The sequence below is a fragment of the Coptis chinensis genome, chromosome 2, assembly GCF_015680905.1.
Source record: "Coptis chinensis isolate HL-2020 chromosome 2, ASM1568090v1, whole genome shotgun sequence".
Classification (NCBI taxonomy): Eukaryota; Viridiplantae; Streptophyta; class Magnoliopsida; order Ranunculales; family Ranunculaceae; genus Coptis; species Coptis chinensis.
In genome coordinates, this window is record NC_141457.1 from 6,747,350 (window position 1) to 6,774,176 (window position 26,827).

General features: G+C 38.4%; 2 protein-coding genes and 1 long non-coding RNA gene across 3 annotated transcripts; all 3 read right to left on the bottom strand.

The window, feature by feature from the left end:
- Positions 1-11,135: 11,135 nt before the first annotated feature.
- Positions 11,136-13,597, bottom strand: CYP721A1 (cytochrome P450, family 721, subfamily A, polypeptide 1). Its single transcript, XM_086584302.1, has 4 exons — positions 12,966-13,597; positions 12,532-12,776; positions 11,672-12,035; positions 11,136-11,575 (listed from the first exon to the last, which is right to left on the bottom strand). Exons 1-4 carry the CDS (start codon positions 13,449-13,451, stop codon positions 11,162-11,164), a joined length of 1,509 nt encoding a protein of 502 aa, XP_086440428.1. The 5' UTR covers positions 13,452-13,597; the 3' UTR covers positions 11,136-11,161.
- Positions 13,598-21,267: 7,670 nt separating this feature from the next.
- Positions 21,268-21,897, bottom strand: LOC147514604 (uncharacterized). The gene is made up of 2 exons (XR_015213241.1): positions 21,824-21,897; positions 21,268-21,719 (listed from the first exon to the last, which is right to left on the bottom strand). It is a non-coding gene; the product is annotated as an uncharacterized LOC147514604 (long non-coding RNA).
- A 981-nt stretch (positions 21,898-22,878) lies between these two features.
- On the bottom strand, positions 22,879-23,970 carry LOC147514605 (uncharacterized). Its single transcript, XM_086592627.1, has 2 exons — positions 23,939-23,970; positions 22,879-23,432 (listed from the first exon to the last, which is right to left on the bottom strand). Exon 2 carries the CDS (start codon positions 23,428-23,430, stop codon positions 22,879-22,881), a length of 552 nt encoding a protein of 183 aa, XP_086448753.1. The 5' UTR covers positions 23,431-23,432; positions 23,939-23,970.
- Between the last annotated feature and the right edge of the window lie 2,857 nt (positions 23,971-26,827).

Here is a 26,827-nt window from a genome sequence, read left to right on the forward strand (position 1 = left end):
GGTCAATGTGGGGACACAAGGGAAATTCCAGCGTACCCAGGCAACGCCCATTGGGTGATACAGGTAGAACTAACATTTATAACGGATGGTCTTTAGACACCACCTGCCATAGTATGTTAAAGCCATCTTTGTGTTTCAAAAGAGAAGCTACGAGCAGTACAAAAGAAATGGACATTTTAGGCCTTAGGGAGTTAGGGGGATGACGTAATGCAACCGCTATTATGCCTTTAGCAGCTGTTATAACAGTTTCAAAGGAGCCTTCTCTAAAACAATGTGCCAAACAGCTGAAAGTAAATCTCAACAACTCAACTAAGCAAATAATGGATACAGATAGAGATGTCTCACAATACATCACCATATGCATAACTTGGTTTAACTGATGGAATACTAACTACAAAGCACGTGCACAAGCTATGGGCCCTACATTTTAACCATGAAATTGGTAAACATATGTCATTCAGTAGCAAAAGAGAAAGAAATCGGTAACCATTCAACGCATGCACATGAAGCTAGTTGCCATATAAATGCAAGTACAAGGAAAATATTCAAGCAACTCAGCAGCAGAGCAAATGAATAAAGAGATAGGTTAGTTACTGAAAAATTCAAAATTTAAAAAGGAAGCAGTGAGTGAGCACGAGTGAAGACTGAAGAAGCTAGAATCTACAAGCAAGGAACAATCCACAAACCAGGAAAAGAAAACATGTCATCTCTACCAGAGCAAGCAGAAGTGTATCCTCCTGAAGCACCAGCAGATGGGGCAAAGAGCTCAGACCGAGAAAGACAAGCTTCAACCAGGTATCCACCACATATGTATGTTCTACTATCGGATGGTGGAGAACCTATGTAATATCAAGAGGCTCTTGAATGTACAAACAAAGAGAAGTGGTTGAAGGTCATGCATGATGAGATGAATTCTTTGCATAAGAATCACACTTATGAGTTAGTTGAGAAACCGGAAGGAAGAAAAATTCTCAAGAATAAGTGGATCTACAAAGTCAAGCATGAGGAGAATAATCTACACCCAAGGCATAAAGCTCGTCTTGTTATGAAGGGATTCCGTCAAAGGAAAGGGATTAACTTTGATGAAATTTTCTCTCTTGTAGTGAAGATGACTTCTATCCGGGTGGTATTGGGTTTGACCGCAAGTATGAACCTGGAGGTTGAGCAACTAGATGTTAAGACAACTTTTCTTTATAAAGACCTTGAAAAAGATGTCTACATAGACCAGCCATAGGGGTTTGAGGTCAAAGACAAGGAGCACCTAGTATGCAAGCTGATAAAGAGCTTGTATGGGTTGAAGCAGGCACCGAGACAGTAGTACATAAAGTTTGATTCATTTATGGCGAAGCAAGGATACAAGAAGTCTGCTTCCGATTATTGTGTGCTTGTTCAGAAATTTTCAGACGGGGATTTTATAGTGCTCTTGTTATATGTGGATGATGTATTAATAGTTGGCCCGAACATCAACAATATATCTAAGCTGAAGAAAGACTTGAGTAAGTCCTTTGAGATGAAGGATTTGGGTCAAGCAAAACAGATACTTGAGATGTGGATCACTCATGACAGAAAGAGTGGAAACTTATGGCTTTCTCAAGAAAGCTACATTGAGAAGGTGTTGAAGAGATTCAACATGGATCAAGCGAATTGAAGCCAGTCAGTTGTCCGCTTGGTGGCTAGTTTCGTATGACCAAAGAGATGTGTCCAAAAGGTGAGCATGAGCAGAGTCAGATGGAAAAGATTCCTTATGCATTCGCAATAGGCAGCTTAATGTATGCTAAAGTGTGTACAAGACCGGATATTGCTTTCGCCGTTGGTGTTATAAGCCGATTTCTGTCAAATCTGGGTAAGGAGCATTGGGAAGGTGTTACGTGGATATTGAGATATCTCAAGGGCACTTCCAAATCGTGTTTATGTTTTAGTGGAAGTAAGCCTGTTTCGGCAGTAAACTGCTTCAACACAACGAGAGCAATGGTAAAGAACGCACTAAGAAACAGAGGAATTTGATGTTGGGGGAGATGAAACTGAACCAAATAATGGCTGCCTACGTACCCAAGATCTATTATCTAGGGATCAAGTTTCAACGTAGTTCCTTATGAAAAATAATATGGTATTTATATAGGTAGAGTAGAGAGTCCTTGTAGCTCAAGTAATCTTGTTGCTTGAGTAATTGTGATAGAATATAACTGTCAACTGATAATTATCTCTTTGATAAGAAATGAATCTTGACATAAATCAATGTACATTAGTGACAAGCCATGTGGCTAAGGTTCAGCCTTAGACACATGAGTTAATGGGCATGTACATTGATCCATGGTATTGTAAATTGGGCTTTAGCCCTATTGATTAAATGAATAAAATAGAGATTCCTACCAATGGACGTTCGCCATATAGGTGGGGGTCGAAACACCGCTCCCTCTTTGTCATGCGAACAAAGTTCACATGGCAAAGAAGAGAAGAAAAATCAAGGAAAACTTGGAATAAGAAAAGAGTAAGCGGAATGTATAACAAAGTGTCGTGGGAACGAAAACGATAGGAAAATGGACAATCGGAAAAAAATTGTGAATTATCGGAAACAAAATAATGTCAAATTAACGTATACGAAAGTGTCGTGTGAACGTAAACGATAGGAAAATGACAATCGGAAAAAATTTGTGAATTTATCGGAAACGACATAATGACAAATTAACGTATACAGGACGCAATGTCGTTAAAAAAATAGTTGAAAAATGCACCGAAAAAATAAAAGATGCACAGAAAAAATTTCAAAAGAAATTGAGTGTCGAAAATGTACCGAACGCATGATGTAACAAGAATAAAATTGATTTTGACTACTCATGTCAGTGGAAGATTTATATTAGGATTAGATAGTTAAAATTAAATGTAGGGGCAAGTTAGTAATAATAGGATTAAATAAGAATGCGGATTAGATAAAAATCTGGATTAGATTAGAGTTTGGATTAAATACGAATTCGGATTAGATAAGAGTTCAACTCTGGGGCCAACCAGTTTTAAGAACTTAATGTTCGCATTCTAACTTACGATAATATCTCGCAAAAGGGACCCATTATTATCATGATCGAAATATTATCAATTAATGACGCCATCATAACGCTATCAATTAAGGAGGCAAATCACGTAATCATTATTATCTTAGTATTGTCATTATATCCAATTAATAACGTAATGTTTGTTGTTATCAAGATCAATATTATCTTATTAAACAAAGTCCAAAACAAATGGCCCCATCAGCTAAACAATGAAAACCAGAACTCTGGATGGGTATGACAACAGCATGTGACGGCTCTCCTCTAGTAGAGAATTGTGGACATGGCAAACTAGAAAAGTGGACACGGTCGAGAAGAAAAAATTGACGACTCAATTCAATTGGTTCAGTTGAGATGGGTTTTGAGACTAGTGCAAAGCGTAAAACAATCAAAGAGAAGTGGAATATCTGTAATTGTTTTGCCAAAATCAATTGGAATTGGGAACGCAATTTAGATCGACAACTTCGAAAAACTGAATGGGTATCGATTGTACTGGTAGAAAAGGTAAGCTACCAATAGGATATTGATCGGCTAGCAAACTGATGAGTTTATATTTTTGGGGATGATCTTGACAGAGGGCAGTCAAGTAACTAACAGTGATGCTTTCTAACTTGGGTTTTGTGATCGATCTGTAATTTCGAATTGGATAGGCAACTAAAGAGTGATTGACCGATATAATCTAGCTCATGATTGATCAGTTTCAAATCGGATCTACTAAGATATTAAGTTCAAATTATTGGGTTTCGAGCAAAATTGAATTTGGGCTGCCGAAGAAGACGGAGAAGAGTTCGGAGAATATGAAAAAAGCGGTGTCAAAGAGTTTCGACAGCATGAAACAAGTATGTTAGTACTTTTGCTCAATTATCTTAAAATTTTAGTTAAGTCTGAAAGACTGACGAAAAATTTATTCTTGTCGTTGCAGGTAAAAACGGCAGTATGACGGGAGAAAGAAATCGACGAAAAAGTCTTCGAAGAAAAGATTCGAGCGGAAAGATCGCAATGCCTTATAAGAAAGAAAGAAAGAAACTGGAGAAAATTTTCGCTCAGAAAAGTCATCGAAAAGTGCCGCTTAGAAAAGTTGATGTAATGCGAATTTTCGCCGTACGGAGAAACAACAGAGAAAAGTTTCGCACAGAAAGGTGTCAATTAAAGCCGTAGAAAAATTAAAGAAACTGACAGAAGTTTCGTTAAGAAAGATCGGCTCAATGTCTTAGAAAAAATAACGAAGCTGTCGAAAATTTTCGCTTGGCAAGTTTCTCGTAGAAAGATCGGCTGACGAAAATTGTCGCTAGAAAAATTTATCGTAAAAAGATCGGTACAATGCCTTAGAAAAAATAATGAAGCTGATGAAAATTATCGCTAGGAAAATTTATCGTAGAAAGATTGACACAATGCCTTAGAAAAAATAAAAATGAAATTGTCAAAAAATTTCACTTGGAAAATTTCTCGTAGAAAGATCGGTAGAATGCCTTAGAAAAAATAACGAAGCTGTTGAAAATTTTCGCTCGGCAAGGTTCTCGTAGAAAGATCGGCACAATGTTTAAAAAATAGTGAAGTTGGAAGATAGTGAACCGAAAGCGCTAGCGAAGCGAATGCAGATTTCGAAGAAGAAAACGAATATTTAATCGAGCAACCGTAAGACAATGGATAGAGACGTTAACAGACACGGGAGATCAATTAGAATGTGAAAAGATGAATTACAAAGATTTGTATGAGTTGTATAAGCAGAAAATTGGTAAGGAACCATTGGATTTTCCCAAACTAATTATTATGTGATTGTGTGAATGTAATACCATAAAGCCAAAAATTCTTTTGATGAAAATAAAAATAAAGTATGTGTTGGTAATTGAATATTGTTGTTGTGTCAGATAACATACCTGTGGAAAACTGACAATGTTGTAGATTTATGCAGTTGAAATAAAATAGAACGAGACGCCCCCACGAAGAGAAAAACGCCTCCAATGCGTACTTAATTTTGCAAAATTAGACTAAGCGAACGTAAAAACGTTCAAACTTAGACTGACGAAAAGAAGCGCGGTGACTTAGTCGGATATTGTCGTAGTGATAGTAACGGATTAAGCGAGCGTAAAAGCGTTCAAACTTAGACTGACGAAGCTAAACGTGGTAACTTCGTCAGATTTTGTCGTAGAGATAGTAACGGACGAAGCGAGAGTAAAAAACGTTCAAACTTAGACTGACGAAGCTAAACGTGGTAACTCCGTCAGATTTTGTCGTAGCGATAGTAACGAACTAAGCGAGCGTAAAAGCGTTCAAACTTAGACTGACGAAATTAAACGTAGTAACTTCGTCAGATTTTGTCGTAGCAATAGTAATGAGTAAGCGAGCGTAAAAAACGTTCAAACTTAGACTGACAAAGCTAAATGTGGTAACTTCGTCAGATTTTTTTCGTAATGATAGTAATGAGTAAGCCAGCGTAAAAAGCGTTCAAACTTAGACTGACAAAGCTAAATGTGGTAACTTCGTCATATTTTTTTCGTAATGATAGTAATGAACTAAGCGAACGTAAAAGCGTTCAAACTTAGACTGACAAAGCTAAATGTGGTAACTTCGTCAGATTTTTTCGTAATGATAGTAATGAACTAAGCGAACGTAAAAGCGTTCAAACTTAGACTGACAAAACTAAATGTGGTAACTTCGTCAGATTTTTTCGTAATGATACTAATGAATTAAGCGAGCGTAAAAAACGTTCAAACTTAGACTGACAAAGCTAAATGTGGTAACTTCACGATTTTTTCAGAATGATAGTAATGAACTAAGCGAACGTAAAAGCGTTCAAACTTAGACTGACAAAGCTAAATGTGGTAACTTCGTCAGATTTTTTCGTAATGATAGTAATGAATTAAGCGAGTGTAAAAACGTTCAAACTTAGATTGACGAAAAGATGACTGCAAAAGTGATGTGTCAAGCCCTTCGCTTCTAACGGCGGCGGAGAGATAAGCCAATGAATTTGCATGACGTAAGTCATTTCGAGGTCTTTGAGTGATAGAGATGCTATCAAATTGTCGAACAAGACTATGTTTCAAACTAAGATAAGCCGCCATACGCTCATCTCTTGCTTCAAAAGACCCACTAAACTGATTTGCAACAAGGCGAGAATCTGTGTATAACTGGAGCTTTCGCGCCCCCAGTGTCAAAGCTGTTATCAAGGCACAAATGGCATCCTCATACTCGGCTTCGTTATTTGAAGTGGCGAAGCCAAGTCGCACAGATTTCCCAATCTTTTCTCCTCCGGGTTTAACAAAAACACATCCAATTCCCGACCCAGATTTACTATGGGAACCATCTGAGTAAACAAATACATAGGTCAATGGGTTTAGGAATTGCGTTTTCAAGTTGGTCTTTGTCGCCCCCAGTTATTGGTGGCAGATGTCTTCCATAGATTCTTCTTGGTGCAAAAAATCGTCAATAGGAAAATCATCAATCGGAAAATCAGCTACCAAAGAAGCCAGAACATGTCCTTTTTCAGTAGTACGACTTTCAAAGACAATGTTATATGCATTAAGATAACTTTCCCATTCGGCTAATCTACTTGATTCTGATAAAAAAAGACGGGTCTACCATCATCAATGAAAAGAACAAAGACTAACTTTGAGTTGAAAGTTTGCCGGTATATGCCACTAAGTTGACCCGTTGAAGGACTTGTCAATATAGGAGGACTGGCCAAGTATTTCTTCAGTTGTTGCAATGCCATCTTACAATCAATGTTCTAAGTTGCCGCCCTCTTTAAAGTCTCAGTATCCTTCGATTTAACGACTATATCATCGATATAAGCCTCCATTATTTTTCCCAGCAGATCGGAAAAAATTGTATTGAAGAGTGAAATCCATTTCACCCAAAAGATTTAAACAGACAGACGCCCCCAGTCGAGCCTATGTGGAAGATGACACCTGCCATTACCTCTTACAAGAGTTAGAGATTTTAGGCGGTACACACACTTCGGTCCGGACCGAGATTGTCTTTTTTTTTTGCGTGTAACCAACCTATCTAGGTCGGTAGTTTGTCTAGGATTGTGGTCTTCTCCTAGTTATTTCAGGACACCTTCATCCCCGCCCGGGTCGGACACATGCGGGATGGCGCTTTTCTCAAATCTGCGAGGTCGGCCTTCCCTGTCAGGTCGGTCCAGTCTAGGATGAAGGTTTTCTTTATACTTTCTTCCGTGACGCCTTTTTTCCCTGTCTGGATGGACCTGTCTAGGATGGCGATTTTCAGCAAATCTGCGAGGTCGGCTTTCCCTGTCAGGTCGGTCCAATCTGGGATGAAGTTTTTCCTTATACTTTCTTCCGCGACGCCTTCTTTCGGAGGCGTTTGTACCGACGTTTGCGGTAGCGGCGGCGGCGGTGCTGCTGTATTCCGGAACCTAGTAACAAAAGTCCGTAACTTTTCGTCATGTTGTTGCTTAATGTTCAAAAGTGAGTCGACATCCTTTGGTGTCTTGCAATTGTGGCGGAAACGATTAACAAACTGATTTTTCTAGTTCATTGTATTGGTGAATTGATCTTGAAGGCAACTCACTAAACCAGCGTAATGCTTCTCCCTTTAGAGTTGATGGAAAAAGCTTACATATGAGCGGATCATCTCCACCCCATAACACCAACTTATTTTTGAACGATAGAACATGCAAGCCAGGATCTCCTTCCGACTCATCATAAAGTTCAAAATCGGGTTGGTTGAAGTCGGGATGGTGGTAAGCTTTCTTAATGTCGAGCGAAAACTTATCAAGTACGCCATTATTGACTGTCAAGTTATTCATTCTTACATCCCTTGACTCTCTATCGTTAAGTTCTTTTGCAATCAACTCTTTCAACTGTTGTTATGTTAGAGTGAAAGTATTGGCTCGATCAACTGGACGCCCCCGGTCGTGCCCATGTGGAGAAGGATACCTTCCATTATCTCTTATTGGAGTTAGAGATCTTTGGCTGTACGCACGATTAGCTCCGACCGGTGATTGTCTTTGTCTATCCCTGTAACCAGCCTGTCTAGGTCGGTAGTCACCCTTGGCCGGGTGGTCGGTATAATTATACCACTTCTATGTTTTGTTGCTTTTGTGCGGGATGCCCGCCTTCCGGTCATGTCGGACATATCTCGGGCGGCGGTCTTCCCTGAAATTGCTTCTCAGAGGTAAATCTTCCCTTTGAGATCGGACATGTCTAGGGTAGTAGTTATCCTTGCCAATCTGATTCTCCCTATAAGTACGGGTAATATGGTTATTACTCCTAGAAAGCGTAATCGGTTGATTGTTTGAGAAATAGCACGCTGTCGGAGGACGACGAAGTGGATCGTCAAGACGGTCCCATACACTGGAATGGCTGCGGCCCGCCGTGCGGGTCGCCTTGATGTTGTTGAATTTGCAACATCGCCCAATCGCCTTTGCCTTTTGCTAGCTTCCTTCTCAAGTTCCTATTTAAATTTTTGATTCGTCAGTAACTCCCCGCTCAACCGTATTAAGGGTGAATTGGTTGTTACTATCACCTTTTCCGTTAGTTGGCGTGAGAGTAATGTCCACGTCCATATCCATGTCAACTGAAGGATCGACATGGATAGACGGCGGACCGCATGGAGGATTATTGACTTGTCGGTTTTCTTGTTGCAAGGCTGTTAGGGTTGGTGCCGGCGGTTGTACGGCCTTTTGCGATGGCGAAGGCGGTGGTGGTTGCGCTGCTACAGTTGGATGTTGAGAATTGATCCTACCACTAGGATCAACTTGATTGTTCAACGGTTCTTGCATTGGCCGATTTGAATTTCGAGGGTTGCGAGTATTATTAGCAGGAGGAATATGTCAACTATTTGGTCTGCTTCTTGTGCTTACCATCTTGATTGTTTCACGTGATAATGAATTCTAAATCCCCACAGACGGTGCCAATTATGTTTTGGCAGTAAACTGCTTCAACATAACGAGAGCAATGGTAAAGAACGCACTAAGAAACAGAGGAATTTGATGTTGGGGGAGATGAAACTGAACCAAATAATGGGCTGCCACGCACTCCAAGATCTATTATCTAGAGATCAAGTTTCAACGTAGTTCCTTATGAAAAATAACGTGGTATTTATATAGGTAGAGTAGAGATTCCTTGTAGCTCAAGTAATCTTGTTGCTTGAGTAATTGGGATAGAATATAACTGTCAACTGATAATTATCTCTTTGATAAGAAATGAATCTTGACATAAATCAATGTACATTAGTAGCAAGCCATGTGGCTAAGGTTCAGCCTTAGACACATGAGTTAATGGGCCTGTACATTGATCTATGGTATTGTAAATTGGGCTTTAGCCCTGTTGATTAAATGAATAAAATAGAGATTCCTACCAATGGACGTTCGCCACGTAGGTGGGGATCGAAACAAAGCCCTTATTTAAACGCTACACTGATACAGACATGGCAGGTGATGTTGACTCGATGAAGTCCACCTCCAGTTATCTGGTTACTTTTGCAGGGGGAGCAGTTTCTTGGCAATCTAAGTTGCAAAAGTGTGTTGCCCTCTCCACCACAGAAGTCGAGTATATTGCAGTCACTGAGTGTTGCTAAGTGATGCTATGGATGAAGAGATTCTTTGATGAACTAGGGCTAAAGCAGAAACAGTTTGTAGTTCTATGTGACAGTCAGAGCACCATTCATTTGAGCAAGAATCTGAGTTTTCATTCTAGATCCAAACACATACATGTGTGTTATCATTGGATTATAGAAGTACTCGAAGACAAACATTTGTGTATCGAGAAGATCCATACCGACAAGAACGGGTCGGATATGATAACCAAAGTCTTACCGAAAAGTAAGTTTGATGTTTGTTGTGCTACCGTCGGAATGGTAGCACACTCTTTCTATTGATTTGGAAATGCATGAAGGTATCTCCCTTCACTGTTCGGGAGGGGGAGATTGTTGGAGTTATCCCTCACATGAGGATAGAAAAGGAACTTCAGTTTCCGTGAATAAAGGCCGCCGCGACGCGTGCGGTTTTGGTCTTTGCTTCTTGGCGCACACCCGCCCATGCCGCGGAACAACTTATAGTACATTGAGGGCGCGCGCGCTCGACATTGGTCTTGCCCAAGGCGCCGCGCCCATGTCTATTTTCGTAGTTTCTGGTTGCTACAGTAACCGTGAGATAGCGGGTTACTATATAAACCTAAAACACGATTTTGAAAAACACATAACACTGAGAGAAAACCCAATCTTGAAAGCAATCAAGATTGAGAGATAACCTTTACAGAGAAACAAACCTACAAAGATAGAGAAGTGATCTAGTATAAGGTGAGAGACTGAAAGGAGTGATTGTAATTTTCCTTCCCACTTTATAAAAGGATTAGCTCTTGTAGAAGTAGGCACCATTGGCCGAACCACGGTATATATTTGTGTTGTAGTATAATTGTTCTTCTCCTTACATTATTATCTGTTATTAATAGTTTTTTAGAGAGTTGGACATGTTAGCTAGGTTGTAGTTGATATTTAGATTGTTGTTGGTCCTAGTACAAGTAATCTGTGTAGTGAGGATCGATTGGTATTGGTATTAACCCCAACATTAAGCTGAACAATTATGTAGATTGCACAAAGCCTCGTCATGGAGTTGTGACACTGAAGCTATCCTAGAAAACGGAGTGGATTGAACAGGAAGAAGGTTTGCCCAAATATTTAGTGCCACATGTGTGTGTTAAAGTGATGACCGATTGATCTATGTAGAGAGCCACACTACAATGATGGTGGTGCACAAGGCTTTCAGAGGTCACGATGGGAGGGATCTTTCCATTGGGGAGGTGGGAGAGATCTCTATTGGAACCGCCCCTGCCTTGTACATGCATGTACTCGATAGGAGTAAGAAAATTTCAGTATACATTGCTTCATTTGTTTCTGTTTTCTACATTTTGTTCCACTGAAGTAAACTCTTTTGTAATTTGAACCATGCTCTGCTCCCTTGAATTTATACAGGTTCATCTTTGAGAGTTTTTGGCGCCTTGGGTTACGAATCATTTGTCATAGATTCACACTATGTACTTACCAAAAAAAGAGAGAAGGTTTCACTACATTAATTGCAGCAGAGCAATCTAAACTTATATAATTTGAAATTTACTACTAGAATACTACTTGAACCTTCAATGAAATCTTGATACTTATATTCTTGTAAAGAGAATCTGAGCACCATATTGAGGTTGTAGGGTTAGAAACTGCATAGGTGCATGAACATATGATGGAGATACAGTAAATAAGAATCGACGAATAATAGTGGCCAAGATGATTTTGGCCTCAATGATAGCTAAATTTTGGCCCACACATATCCTAGGTCCTAATCCAAATGGGAAAAAATAACCTAGATGTTTTCTTGTACTTGCAAATCTTGATGGATTGAAGTTTTCAGCATCTTCTCCCCAAATTTTAGTGTCATGGTGAACAGCAGTCATTGCCAAATAAAGTTGAGTTCTGGCTGGAACATTGAGAGCCCCAAGCTTAACATTTTTGCATGTTTTGCGCATCATCATGACCGATGGAGGGTAGAGACGAAGTGTTTCATTGATGATCCAGGCTACCTGTTAAACAGTATATCAACCATGACAAGAATCAAATTTTATTTCTTTGCCTAGAAACTACCATATAAGTCTCAATGAACTAACAAGTGAACTTACAGTCTTGAGGTTACTCAGGTTCTCTGCAGTAGGAATCTCATTACCGCCATACACATGATTAATTTCTTCACGTGCTTTGTTTTGCCAATCTTGGTGCAGTGATAGAAGAAGAAGTGCCCATGTTAAAAGATTAGCAGTTGTTTCTTTACCTGCAAAATAGAATGTCTTGCACTCATCTATGATCTCTTCCACTCCTAACCTTTCTACAGTTTCTTCTTGGTCTTTGTTAGCCAACATCAACAGCCCTAGCAAATTTTTTGAACTTTTGCACATTTCACCATTCATCTTTATTAACTTCCTTAATGAATCTCGAGTTTCTTTCTCCAATCTCCACCTCATCTTGTTCTTCTTTGTGGGCAGAAACCTATACACGTGCACCAATGTAAAGATATTGAAGTAAACTATTCTCTCTGTGAAGAAATGAAGATTCTAGTATCAATTTGAGATTAATGCGTCAACTATCACTTATATTGGACACAAAATAACAGGCTTGAATCAAGTTTTTCTAATGAGGATGGCATTGGTGTTATGGAGAGCATTATTAGAAACTTTTGAGCAAAGAAAAAAAGATAGGTCAATGGGAAATTTTCTAATCTTCTTTAAGCTTGTGCTACAATTTTCAATATATTTTTCGTCACTTTTCCAGTGTGTCTATGGTTTCATAATTACTTAAAGGTTTAGTTTGATAAGGGGATAGAAGTCTTGCAAGAATCACAATTTGAATTTTAGGGAGGGGCTTAGCTCTGTCCCCCAGATCCCTGTTTCAGAAGGACTGAATTCTATAATACATTGTGTCTAATATGCACGATGGTGGTTATATTTGAAGTAAATCTCATTGAACAAGTAATACTCAAGTTCACCTGAATCCAGGAATGTATACACTTCTCAGGGCTTGTGAAACCAAGTGCATTTGTTCTTCTTGCAATAGAAATATGCGCTTCCCTTCCTCATAACTACTTCCGAAAGCTGTTCGAGAGATTATATCTGCTGTGAGGTTATGAAGTTCCTTGTGCACCTCTATCTCCAAATCATCTTTTGCTCCACTTTTTTCTTTCCAATTATCTAGCATTTTTGAAGTGCTAACCACAATTTCTGGAATCCAGGCCTGAAAATTTATTGCTCATACATATATTAGGGAGTTTCTGCTGAGCAAAATAAAAGTGATAGGATATACGGATTGTTCTCTCAGAATAATGGCTGGTAGTATACATAATCACAACTTCATAGATGTTCCTCAAGTTTCTTTTAAGTATACTGTGTATAGATGTATGGTATGGGGATTTTTGGTGCTCACCTTGACCCTCTCCATGTTAAATGCTTGGCTTGTGATCCTTCTATGTCTTGCCCATTTTTCACCCATCAAACCAACAAGTCCATCCCCAAATAGTGGCTTAGACAGGGGATTGAACTCAATCTTCTCAAAGCAACCACTGTGATTGAGTAACACTTCCTTGATCATATCGGGTTCCGCTATAGCTAACCGTGGCGTGGAACCAAACCAATATAAGAATGTCTTCCCATATTTGCTGGACCACTTGTAGTAGTGTGGAGTGACTCTATGAATAATATTGTGAGTAAATGGCATAGACTCGGCTTGAGCTTCTTTGATCAAATCTCGGATCTCGAGTGAGTTTCCAAAGATCGAAGGGTATCCAGGGCCTTCTATACCTTGTTTGCTGAAATGTTGTTGAATTGTCCATGGAATCCAAATGAGATTGTATGTGAATTTGAATATGATGAAGAGAAATACAGAGGATATAAGAGGGAAAAGAAGATGCATGATGGGAACTGAAAACTGAGCTCAAGTGTTATGCTTTTGCAACTGAAAAGGGACAAGATGCTATTACCACGTAGTGAGCACACCTAACGTTATTAATTAAAGTGAAGGGGGCATTTGAGGATCCAAAGCGTTTCAATATAGAAATAGAGATTAAACAAAGAGGTTTGAATCCAAGGAAATGGTAGGTTCATGGGCGTCACTAGTGGCTCACTATTTCGTGTTTATTTTTTCTAAATTAGCAAAATTGTATTAGAATGGGAAAAAGGAGGTACAAGTTACATTGCAGTAGATGGTTTGGGTTTGTACAATACCTAACCACCTTTAAACAAATCTATAGTAGGTCACCGAGGGAGATTCCCATCTAGTAAGCCAGTCGGGTCTTCCCTAATACAAAACTTGATCCGTGCAATTGGTGAAATCGCATGATTTGCGACTAAATCAGCTTGTAATCTGACAATGAGACAAACTGTGCTAATAATATTAACCTAGTAATTAAGTTAATCAGACTACAAATTTTATAATAAGTTAAGGGAAGGGTTATATGGACATATTTCATTTTTAATATGTAAACAAATTCAAAATCATTAGTACATTTATAAGTTTTGGATTAGACTAATTTTTTTGTAGATATGATCTCCTAACTATTCTAAACAATGTTACAAATAATTCAAAAAATCAAAAAAATTCAAACTTGCCAAATGTAATCAATAATTGTAGACCGTTCATTTTCACCATTTTTTATATTATATTTGGCAAGTTTAGAAATTTTTTATTTTTTTTGATTATTTGTAACAATGTTTAGAATAGTTAGAAAATCATATCTACAAAAAATTAACCTAATCCAAAACTTATAAATACCCTAACTATTTTGAGTTTATTTAGATTTTAAGATAAGATATGTCCTTAGAACCCCTCCCATAAGTTAATTGGACTCCATGTTTAGACTATAGCTTCTTCGTGTGTTAGTCAATCAAATCAAATGCAAAGGATTGGGCACTCATCAAATTGGATTGGGCAACCCCTCAAAAAAAAAGAAATTTTACAAATTTGCCATATTACAAGTTTGCCATCAAAGCCCAAACCCAGCAACCAATTCAACCGGTATCGCCAAAACGAACCCCCGGGTCGTTTACGTTTACACTCAAACGACACGACCGTGTCGATGCGAGTGTACACTCAAAACGACTTGGTTGTCGTTTTTACGTTTACTCAAACGACACCACCGGTGTCGTTTGAGTGTAAACGTAAAACGACATGACCATGTCGTTTGAGTGTAAACGTAAAACGACTTGGCCAAGTCGTTTGAGTGTACACTTAGACGACATGACCATGTCGTTTGAGTATTACTTTGAGTTTGAGTTACACTCAAACTACATGGCCAAGTCGTTTGAGTGTATACTCAAACGATATGGACAAGTCGTTTGAGTGTTACTCACACTAACACTGAAACTACGTGTCCATGTCGTTTGAGTTTACACTCAAACTACGCGGCCATGTCGTTTGAGTGTGCACTCAAACTACATGACCAAGTCGTTTGAGTGTATACTCAAACGACATGGTCGCGTAGTCGGTGTTACTCACACTAACACTCAAACTACGCTGCCATGTCGTTTGAGTGTACACTCAAACTACACGCCATGTCATTTGAGTGTATACTCAAACTTGTCATGTAGTTTGAGTGTACACTCAAACAACATGGCCGCGTAGTTTGAGTGTTAGTGTGAGTAACACTCAAACGACGGGTTCATGTAGTTTGAGTATACACTCAAACGACATGGCCGAGTAGTTTGAGTGTACGCTCAAACTACATGGCCGCGTAGTTTGAGTGTACACTCAAACGACATGGCCGCGAACGATATGGCCGCGTAGTTTGTGTGTTAGTGTGAGTAATACTCAAACGACTTGTTCATGTAGTTTTTGAGTATACACTCAAACGACTTGGACATGTAATTTGAGTATACACTCAAATGACTTGGTCACGTGTTTGAGTGTACACTCAAACGACGTGGACACGCACTCAAACGATTCCAAATGCACTCAAACGATTTCAATTGAATTAGAAAAATTGAAATCCGATTTAAAAAATTGGGTTAGAAACAACACAATTACATCAATAAAACTACATGCACTCTACACTCTTTATCTGTTATGACATAGTATCTTTATAACCAAGTTAAAACATGTAATCAAACATGCTACATGTAATCAAACATGCTATAAAATCTAAAATAATAATTTGTTTTATATCTAAACTTGTTATTATTATTATTTTTTCAATTGTGAATCATAAACTAGTTTGGGGTTTAGAGTTCAGAGTTCAAGATTTAGAAATTTCGTACCAACATATTTCACTTAATTATTTGAAATAATAATTTGTTTTATATCTAAACTTTTTATTTTTTATTTTATTTTTAAAATTGTGAATCATAAACTAGGTTGAGATTTAGGGTTTAGGGTTTAGAGTTGTTTACAAATTTCGTGCTAACATATTTTACTTAATTATTCAAAATAATAATTTGTTTTATTTATAAACTTATTATTTATTATTTTCTTTTTCAAATTTTGAATCATAAACTAGTTTGGGGGTTTGGGGTTTGGGTTTAGGGTTTATAAATTTCGTACCGACATAAAAAAAAATTAATTTCAAATATATTTCACTAAATTATCCAAATCTAAAATAATAATTTGTTTTATATCTAAACTTGTTATTTTCCATTTTTTTTATTCAATTGTAAATAATAAACTAGTTTGGGGGGTTTACAAATATATTTCACTCAATTATTCGAAATATATCAAAATTTCAAATATATATAGAATACTCATTCACTCAGTTTAGAGTTTAGGGTTTATATAGAATACTCAAGTTTCTCTACATACTCAAGTTTCTCTACACACTCAAGTTTCTCTAAATGGAACATGAAGATGAAGAAGAAGTATTTGAGGTAATGTTTGAGGTACAACAACAAATTAGAGAAGAACAACAAATTAGAGAAGGAGAAAATAGAAGATATGTTGAAAGTGAAGAAGTGGAACAAAATGTTGAAGGTCAAGGTGAAGAATTTGAAGATGTGACAAGTCGAGCAAATGAAATTCCGGGAAATAGTCGACGACAAAATGCAAACCTAAATAATGAGGTAACACTTGATTAAAATGAATACAAAACACTTGATTGATTGAATAAATGAATGAATGGATGCAAAATGAATGAATGCAAAACCCGAGCCCAAACGACATGGCTGGGTCGTTTGGGAACACTATCAAACGACATGGGCCTGTAGTTTGAGAACACTACGGAACGACATGGCGGTGTAGTTTGAGAACACTACGTAACGACATGGTGGGTCGTTTCATTACACTATAGCACTACATGGCGGGTCGTTTCATTACACTATAGAATTACATGGCCGGTCGTTTGGACTCTTGATGAAACTACATGGTCGGGTCGTTTGAAACTAAATGCAAATTGTTTGAGACTCTTGTTTTATTCTTCTATATGTAGAATTCTTTGCCGCTATCCGGGAACCTATCTTCTGCAAACTCGAATGATGTGGATTGTCAACCGATTTTAAGTGATACAACATAAATTTTTACTACGGAAGAGGTATGATTGAGTAGGCATTGATTTCATTTTTTTTTTAAAATTTTTTAAATATAATTTTATTAGTGTATTAATAATAGTTGTTGTTTTTATGTGTTTAGGTCTTTTCATACACGAAGCGAGGCAATCGATTGGGCAACCGCTAGAGGAAGACAAGTTAATGTTGTTGTGGTCATTGAAAAGTCGGAGTGTGCCAAAGGAAACCGAAAGTAGCAAGATTGAATTTGGCTTGCGAGTGCTCGGGTGTGTATCGGTCACACAAGAAGGAAGGCTAAGAGAAGGCTAATAAGAGAAGGTCGGGAACCAAGAAATCGGGATGTCCATTTAAGTTAAAAGGTGTTTTCCAACGCCAAGACCGTCGATAGTTGGAAAATTGTCGCTCTTAATGGTGTTCACAACCATCCATTGGCGAAGACCCTTGAAGGACATGCATTTGCTACTTTCGACTAACCGTTCCAGAGTTCGAAAGTATTTGTCGAGATGAGTAAGTGTGGAATAAAACCTAAACAAATATTGGATTCCATCAAGAATAGGTATCATGATAACATCTCTAGTATATCCCAAGTTTACACCGCAGCAAAGCGAAGGTGAGGAAATTGGATATGAGCGGTCTCACACAATTACGAGATTGCGTGAGTTGTTAGCAAAAGAACATTATTTTTGAGGAGTTGAGACGCGGGGATGAGAATACCGAGGAGATAACGAGATTATTATGGGCCCATCCAGAAGGTGTTAAGTTGGCTCAGACTTTTCCAACAGTTTTCATGTTAGACGCTACCTACAAAACTAACAGGTATCGGTGACCTTTCGCATGCTTTGTTGGGGTGACTTCAACGTGGAAATCTTTCACCGCGGTGTCAAGTGTCGCTTGACCAAAAAACAACAATGACTATGAGTGGGCCCTGCATCATTTTAGTGGCTTGCTTGGTGACATAAGCCCATCTGTGATCGTGTCTGACAGGGACTTAGCCCTGATGAGTGCTGCTGACAGAGTTTTTCCTAACGCACACAAGCATCTATGTAGATGGCATATCGCTACGTGCGTCCTTTCAAAATGTTACGATATTTTTCCAACTACAGAACTTGTAGAGAAGGCCCAGTTCTCGTGGAACACTGTAGTCAAATCGAAAATAGAGGTTATTTTCCAGCGTAGATGGGATGATTTGGAAAAATATTACAGGGTTGAGTACTCCAATTTTGTTTGTTATTTGCGAGAGACTTGGTTTCCTCACAGGGATCGATTCATATGTTGTTGGACTGACCAACACATTCACTTTGGGAGTACAACGACCAATAGAGTTGAAGGGTCTCATGCTCAGGTGAAGCGTGTACTAGGAAATGCAAACTGTCATGATTTTTTGAGTATGTTTAGCTTAATCCACCCGATTCTAGAGATCCAGATGTCCGAGATTAGAGCTACCTTCGAGAGAAGTATGATTGTAACTCAGCACCACCACCGGATTCCTTTGTTTCGTGAACTCAGAGGCCTTGTCTCACGCAAGTGTTTAGACTTGTTATTTGAAGAAATAGATACCCGCGTAAAAGCGTGTTAAAGATGGAGAGATAAGGTGTTGGTGCTATTTGGCGCCACGAGCCATGGACCGCCATGTGCTCATGAATTAATTAAGTTTGAAGAGCAAAAGCAGTCCATCCCTTTGATCGCTATCGACCCCTTTTGGAAAACATTATCCGCTTCTCCCAATGTGTTGGGTGTTGGTCCCGATGTTGCACCTTCGATGGACTTGTTCATGAATAGGTTTGCAATGGTTTCTGAAGAAGAGCAGAGGGTTATGATTAGGAAGCTTATGGAGATTGCCATACCAGAAAGTACATGGCTAGTACCGCCTTGTGAGGAAGCAAAAACCAAAGGTCGGCCGAAAGGTAGCTGCAGCAGAAAACTTCAAACTGGAGATGATAACTCTTCAAAGCGAGATCCATCTCATTTTGAACATTCTCAACGTGACCATGAAGAGTGGGTCTCGTCACAACCAAACATTACGCCCACCCAAAACACCCACACTACACCAAGAAAGAAGTCTTCTCCAAAACTACCAACCCAAAACATCCACACCACACCAACAAATAAGCCTTCTCCAAAAACACCAAAAACAACCACACAAAGAAATAAACCTTCTCCCAAAACACCAAAACAACCACACCATTTAAATAAGCCTTCTCCAAAAAAGTCACACCACGATAAATGTGAGAGATGGCTTAGACTTTGGAAAGACGAGGGTCCTAAGGATTACGGGTTGGATATTCCTGAAGAAATGCATAAATACATTGTTAGAGTCCATGACCCGTTGGCGATGGCAAGCTGCGGTTATAGAGCTTTCTGCATTGCATTAGGAAGAAGTCAAGAAGAATGGCCACGGATGAGAAGGGAGTTGACGAAGAGCTTATCGACAACCTCCCCTTTATTGTACTTTGTACAATCAAAGTGAGGTTTTTATTCGATGAAGGAAATCCTACATAAAGAAGGTTACGACCCTTAAATAAGTGGATGAGCATGCCTTTTTCTTTGGATACTTATTTGCTTCAAGATTTAATGTTGTCCTTATGCATTTAGGAGCTCATCGATTTCCTTCTCATGCCGCTGAGAACCCAAGCAAATCCTCGAGAGTGACCCAAGTGTTGGGTAGCGTACATGTTGGTGGAAATCATTTTGTCAATGTTGAACTTGTTGAAGATTGTCCGGTTCCTCTAGTAATGCGCCAATGGCTTAGAGCTCGATATGATATTGCTGAAAGTTGGAATTTGGCCTTGACAGTAAGGCAATTGCAATTTATGGCATTGAACATTCCCAATTTAATATGGGAAAAGGAGCTTGTTGAAGACCCAACAGTACATGTTATCGACTAAGTTGTTTGTATGTTGTCGATATGATATTTTGATGTAATTTGTATTTTGATGTAATTTGGAACAAGTGTAATTTGATTTGATTTTTATGTTATCAATGTTAGGGCTTTTATTTGGTTTGATTTGGAAATCGAGTAATCGACTAAGTTGATTCGGACGGCAATCGAGTGATTTTGAAATCGAGCGATCGACTAAGTGATATATTGATGTAATTTGATATTTTGATGTAATTTGGAACAAATGTAATTTTATTTTATTTTTTTGTTATTTGGAAATAATGTTAGGGCTTTTATTTGATTTGATTTGGAAATCGAAAGTGATCGATTAAGTTGATTCGACGGCAATCGAGTGATTTGGAAATAGAGCGATCGACTAAGTTGATTCGGACGTCAATCGAGTGATTTTGAAATCGAATGATCGACTAAGTTGATTCGGATGGCAATCGAGTGATCGACTAGTTGATTCGGACCTTAATCGAAAGTGATTTGAAATAATGTTCGTATGTTGTCAATAATGACCGAAACTACACGGTGAAGTCGTTTGGCTTTAATACAAAACAACCCAGCCAGATCGTTTGGTCTAAAGGCCAAACGATGTGGTCGTGTCGTTTGGCCTTTAGACCAAACGATGTGTCCATGTCCATGTCGTTTGGCCTTTAGACCAAACGATCTGGCTGGGTCGTTTGAGATTAAAAGCGAACGATCTGCCGTGGTCGTTTGGTATAAAGGAAAAATGATCTGCTGAGGTCGTTTGGCCTTTATGCCAAACGATGCGGCTGGGTCGTTTGGAAGAATTTTTTTTTAAAATTCGTTTTGTTTTTACAACACTTTCATATTCATCAAATTCCACTTTTCCATTCAAACATCAAATATCAAACACTCTCATTCATCAAATTCCACTTTTTCATTCAAACATCGATATCAAACACTCTCATTCATCAAATTCATCCATACATAAAATTCCATTCAAACATTAAACCTAAACTCAAAACAAATTACATTCAAACATTAAACCCTAAACCCTAAATATTAAATTCCATTCAAACATTCATGCAAACATCATATCCATCAATTCATTCGAAGTTAACAAAATTACAAACCCTAAACTGGAAACAAATTACATCCATCAAACTAAATTACAAAGTTACAAACCCTAAACTGGAAACAAATCAACTATAAGCCCACCAATGTACTTGCACCTAGTCAAGTTGTGCGCTGTTGAAGGAGGACCTTGCTTCCTCGGCATATCATTCCCACCAATTGCAGACCTCTCTAGCAAACGACTGGTTTCATCGATGACGCCGTTCATGAAAAAGAAAAATCAAGATAAGTTACCAATCAAATGCAAAAAATCACAGTTGGAGAAAACTCAATTAAAAATCACAATACTTACAATCGGTGAACAGTTAGGCAGTGTCTCCAGGGAGGGATGAATAGGAAGAAGCTCAGGGTTCACCAAAACTACATGAGAATTCCTCGCATACCAAGTCATGTAGTTTTGATGACACTCCCATGGATAAGACGAAATAGGTCCTCGGTTGCAGAGTTGAATCACGTGATTCTGCCACGACTCCCAGTAAAGTGGCCCAATATTGGTCCAGCTCACCTCATACCCGCGTCCTGCCACAGTTCTTGTTCTCCAATTTGGCATTGGAGGATCTTTAGGTACAAGTTGCACGTGACCCAACTGACGCACCACCCTTGCGACAGCGTAAAGCTCGACAATGTTGAAAAAACATAGCAATCCCTCAAAAAATGCAATGTCATCGATCGGGTTTGTATCTCTGATATTTTGTAGGGATGCCAAACAACCTGAAACAAAATCAAATGTGTCATTAACAACTCTAATGATCAATTACTAAAAAATAAATATAAACAAACTTAAATACCAAATTGTCATTGAATTTAATACTTACATTGAACTCATTCAAATCATCAATTATCGCTCGATAAAACTGCAATGCATACGTTGTGTCGTAATAGTGTGGAGGTGAATGGGATGTGTCTCATGAGCACGCACGGGCCGAGGCGCGAGATATAGTTGAAGTTTGGGACTGTCATGAATACCGGAAAATACTCATAGATCCATGCCTAGATATACACAAATAGTTAACATATTGATAGAGTAATAAAATTAACATTAAAAAAATAAACTCTAAAATACTCAAGTTTTACGTAGAAGAGTCATATAGCCCGTAACCCCTTTCACCTTCGCACATATGTGGCAGCCCGAGACCTCTATATAAAAACGCCAAAATTGTCGCACCCCATGCATACTCTTCTATCTCTCATTGAATTTCAACAACGGCCTCGGATAACATATAGGCACTCCATCCCGGACTTGTCGGAAAAAGCGGCACATCCAAAGAAAAACAGAATAAAAGCTCTAACGATCCGTTGAACATCTTGGAAACTTCGAGGCCTTCTCTACCACATTCCCAAAGCGTCACATATAGGGCTATCATGAATCTTGTTAGCAAAATGCTTCCGGATGAATTCTAGCCTTACTTTTGAAGTGAACTTGCTAGCTTCCATCTCGCCCTAATCAAATCAATAGGGAGCCCGCACCAAGATGTAAGAGATTTATCGATTGTTGTAAATTCAGCTCCTTCGTCCCCTTGCACCGCTCTTCCTCTAATTGTGACTCCACAGATTTGGACAACATCGCCCAAAGTCACGATCATCTCCCTAACCGGCATATGGAAGGTGTTGGTCTCCGGATGCCATCTCTCCACAAACGCAGAGATCAATGGTGGATCCATATGCTCGTGATAACCTTCCACGAGATCAAACAACCGATCCTTCTCAACCGCACGGCAAATCTAGGAGACCTTTCACATTCATTTTGAAATTCCATTGGGATAACTTCGCTAAGTGTGAAACACACTTCAACGCTCGCGATCCTCCTCAAAACAACCGAAAGCACGATTAGATATATATGAACGAAACAAAAGATTTTGTAAAAAGAAAATCAAAGTACACAAGAAAAACAAAATATTACCCTTCTCTCCCAAACATCGCGAGCGACATGCACCGCATAGTCATACAACAACTCTGACTCATACGGGCCTCCCCCATACACACCTCTTTGAAACTCCAAATCATCATTGGATTTTCTTACGAAATCCAATACCGGAGGTGCTTCTTCCACTGGTGGTACGTCTTCTACCACATATTCTTCAACATCATCATCCTGCTCATCCTCCTCCTCACTCTCCTCCTCACTCTCTTCCTCACTCTCCTCACTCTCCTCTTCTACTATACTCTTCCCTTTGTCTAAACCTACATTAGTATCACTATCTACACTATCTACACTATCTTCACTAAACGAATCAACCTCAGGAACCTCAGGAACCTCTTTTTCCAAATGGTCCCCTCTACGCGCTGATGCCGTTAAGCCGTCTGCCCTATGTCTTTTTCTTCCAACTGCATCACCGCTAGAGAAACCGCCACCAAACAATTTCTTAACACCCTTGAATGTAGTTTTCGCTACATTCTTCACATTCTTTGATCGAGGACCCATCGCTACAAAGAAAAATAAAACAAGTATTAGTAAACCATATTTAAATAAACAATGTACAAAGAAAACCACTAGAAAAAAGAGATCATCCCAGTCGTAAAACTAATAGACTTATAAGCTTGCTATGATAACTCCAAGTATATATGAAGAAATAGAATGAGGCGTTACGCTATCCAAATTCTATCGAATTTTGGGCAGAGTTTCCTTTGTTTGGTCAACATTTCATATACTTAAACCTGTCATAACCTGGAAATCAATAATGACATCCTTCCAACAACCATATGTACATATAACCTAACTTTTACACGACGATTGCAAAATGTATATATATACAAGATCTGTTTTCGTATGAACCGGCCATTTATGTACATCAAGTATTACAACAAAATAACCGGACTCTCTACAACAAAATGAACTTGACTCGTCCCCTCGTCAAGCATGGGGAAACCACCCAAAAACCACCTTGATAACATACATTCAAGAAGTTTGAAAACCAAAGAAAGCTTCTCACCTATAATGCTTTACCGCTTTAGTTTTGTTCCCTCAGTATCCGGACCTTAAGCAAGTACTGTAAAAGCCGCATGTGATCAAGGTCATTATTCATTAGTCAAGACTCAAGAACATAAGCAGTATGAAAGGTGAGTAAAAGAATGTACAGAAACACTAATCATAAAATGGTAAAAGTATCTTCTCTTAAAACATCAGGCCCTAAAGGAAAATACTAGTTATGAAAGATGAGCACAACTCCTAACTCTTAGTCTTTACGTCAATAAGCACATTATCAAGCTTTACGTTGTAGTGAATTATTGGTGGCTCACAATGCTCATGCAGAAAAGAGAGCCCAATTGCAATCTGAATTGCAATCTCATACAACTTCCCCCATTCTATGTTAAGGTGATTCTTGAACAAAATTTTATCGAATGATCCGTTTTCCACGTGATTAAGTAAACAAGTGCTTTCATGTTGGTATCAAAGCAATCGATGCGGCTCATCCTTAATGTGAAATGGCGACCGCCCTAAGGCCACAAGAAAAAAGGCCTAGTAAAGTTTGGTATGTGTATAATTACGCACTATCAAAAAAAAAGAAATTTCCTAGAAAATAGGAGTTTGATTCACACAAAAGCCTTAAATTCCTGAAAACATGGACTTTAATTTCAATCATTCAACTAAACTCTCGATAAATAGGCCTCTCTAATTCAATCGAATACTCTTAAACATCTTCGGTGTATAATCTACATAGAATCCTATAAATTAGGCATTCATAGTAAGTAATTCTATAAGAATCTTCTTATAGAAGAAGTCTCACCGTTTAGATTGTTCAAGGCTTTTGATTTTTTAAGGCCTCACTGGGTCCCTGCTTTAGGCCTCGAGTTGGGTTTTTTGAAAGCAATACCCATATAGTTTGATCGGGTTTTGATGGGAAGTTTTGCCCATGGTGCCCACTTCACCGAATTGTTTCCTCATAATTTCTTTTGTGTTATTGTTGTCTTTTAGTACCTTCACGCTATTTTGACACCATTAGGAAACTTTGTGTAGGCGTCTCCAAACCCACCAACACCTACATTCTTCTCGAGATTTGACGTAAATCTCTTAAGTTCATCAAGTGAAAATGATTTTGGTTTCTCGTTTGTTAGTTTATACAAGAAATCTTCGATTGGTTGTGAACCGTCATCGTGTTCCATCGGTTTATCTCACAAAATATAGGTTGTAGTCCAACAAAGTAGAGTATGAAAAATGAGTGATAACGACAACTTCGAAAAGAAAAGATGACAATGAGCTAGACATGAATTTCTATAGATTAGAGAATAGAAAATAGACACCGATGATATATCATTTATCCAATAAACAACTAGTTAGTTACGTGGAGATATTTCATTCAAGGATATCTTGGAGGAGCAATAGAATAAAAGTTCTAGGATTTTTAGTGCAACTTGATTGGTGCATATATTTTTGGTATATTATCCTAAAACTACTGAGATGTTCCAAAATGGGGGTTTTCAATAAACTTTGGTGAATAATTACTAAATTTTCTCGGGGGCATGTTGTATATTGTATTATTTCATAATGAAGGCTTCGATACATACCAAAATGAATGGAGTCTGTGTTTTTAGATAGAAGTTGTTCTTCTCAAACTGTTGGACGAGACTAAGAGTTAGGAGTAGATACTTTGTTGGATTGAAGGATCGCGAGAGGGATTTTGTCGAGGTTTTTGGGTGAGAAATCGCAAGAGAGATGACCGGTTACAACAAGTTTTCCGGTTTTTAGCGATTAGGTGGGGGTGTACATGGCTTTTTGTTGGGCTTTGTGATTTGGGGGCTTGGAGGCTGCCCAATCCAATTCGGTGGCTTCAACACTTGGTGATGTGGATGTTGAATTTTTTGTTGTTGCAGGTCTCTTTCTCTTCTTATGCTCATACCCTCTAGCTTTAGCTTGACCATCTTTTACTTTCCTCAAATACATACTCACAGATCTTGAAGCAAACAAATTCGTTTGAAGGCTTCTTCCACCATTCTCCTCATAAGCAGCACTCAATCGTCCAATCATAGAATCAACACTACCCTAGTAGTTGAAATGGACAATGACAAGGCCCTAGTGGATTCGGATTGCCATAATAATGACAGTCCAACAAATGCACCCTAGTATTACCAAACTGATTTAAATTGTTCAAAAAGTCAATAACTTGACCATCACTACATCTTTCCAAAACTAAAGGGGGTTGATGGTTTTTCAAATACTTCAAAAAAGTATTCCAGTCTCTCTTCTTTTGTGTCTCGTAACGACTTAGTGGAACTAGTAATGAGTCTTGTGTGGATTCTATACATAATGTAGGTGAAGGTTCTAATGTTGAGTCCGTAACTTAAAACTGCAAACACAAATGCCACATATTAAGAAACCAAATTTCTACAGTATTGGGCTTAATGTTAAAGTTGCAACTGCAGTCCAAATCACCTGAACTAATTTAAATCATGAACCCATATAAGTTGCGGGTGATTCCAAATCACGTTTCTTGTTATTATTGAACCTTTTCCATAACTTGGTTTTCTTGAATCTCCTTTTTAACACCATTCTTATGCTCATACAAGTTTGATCTTTTGCAATAATATCTTGTTCTTGCATATACCTTTGTAGGGTTCTTTTCCTTATTTTCATCTTTCATGTAGTTTCCTAGCTATTTGCACTTGAATATTGCTACTTCAAAGATGAAGTTCATAGCATAAACGTTTTGTTTCTTCTATTGGTACTTCAATGATCATTTAACTCTTAAAGCTTATTCTATAACAACAAAGAGTCTCAAAACCCCTTCTTCCTCTAGTCCATTCTCCCCAAACCCACCAATTAATGAGCTCCAAGACACCAAATCAGACCTCATAATACCATTAAAACTCTCACCGAATCCCAA

What these genes read in the sequence shown, in the direction of transcription:
- CYP721A1 (XM_086584302.1), bottom strand. Translation starts at nt 13,451, where the DNA reads ATGCATCTTCTTTTCCCTCTTATATCCTCTGTATTTCTCTTCATCATA. An exon ending in TTAACATGGAGAGGGTCAAG is followed by an intron (nt 12,777 to 12,965) that starts GTGAGCACCAAA and finishes ATAAATTTTCAG; the next exon opens with GCCTGGATTCCAGAAATTGT. An exon ending in GTATACATTCCTGGATTCAG is followed by an intron (nt 12,036 to 12,531) that starts GTGAACTTGAGT and finishes GCACGTGTATAG; the next exon opens with GTTTCTGCCCACAAAGAAGA.
- LOC147514605 (XM_086592627.1), bottom strand. Translation starts at nt 23,430, where the DNA reads ATGGGTCCTCGATCAAAGAATGTGAAGAATGTAGCGAAAACTACATTC.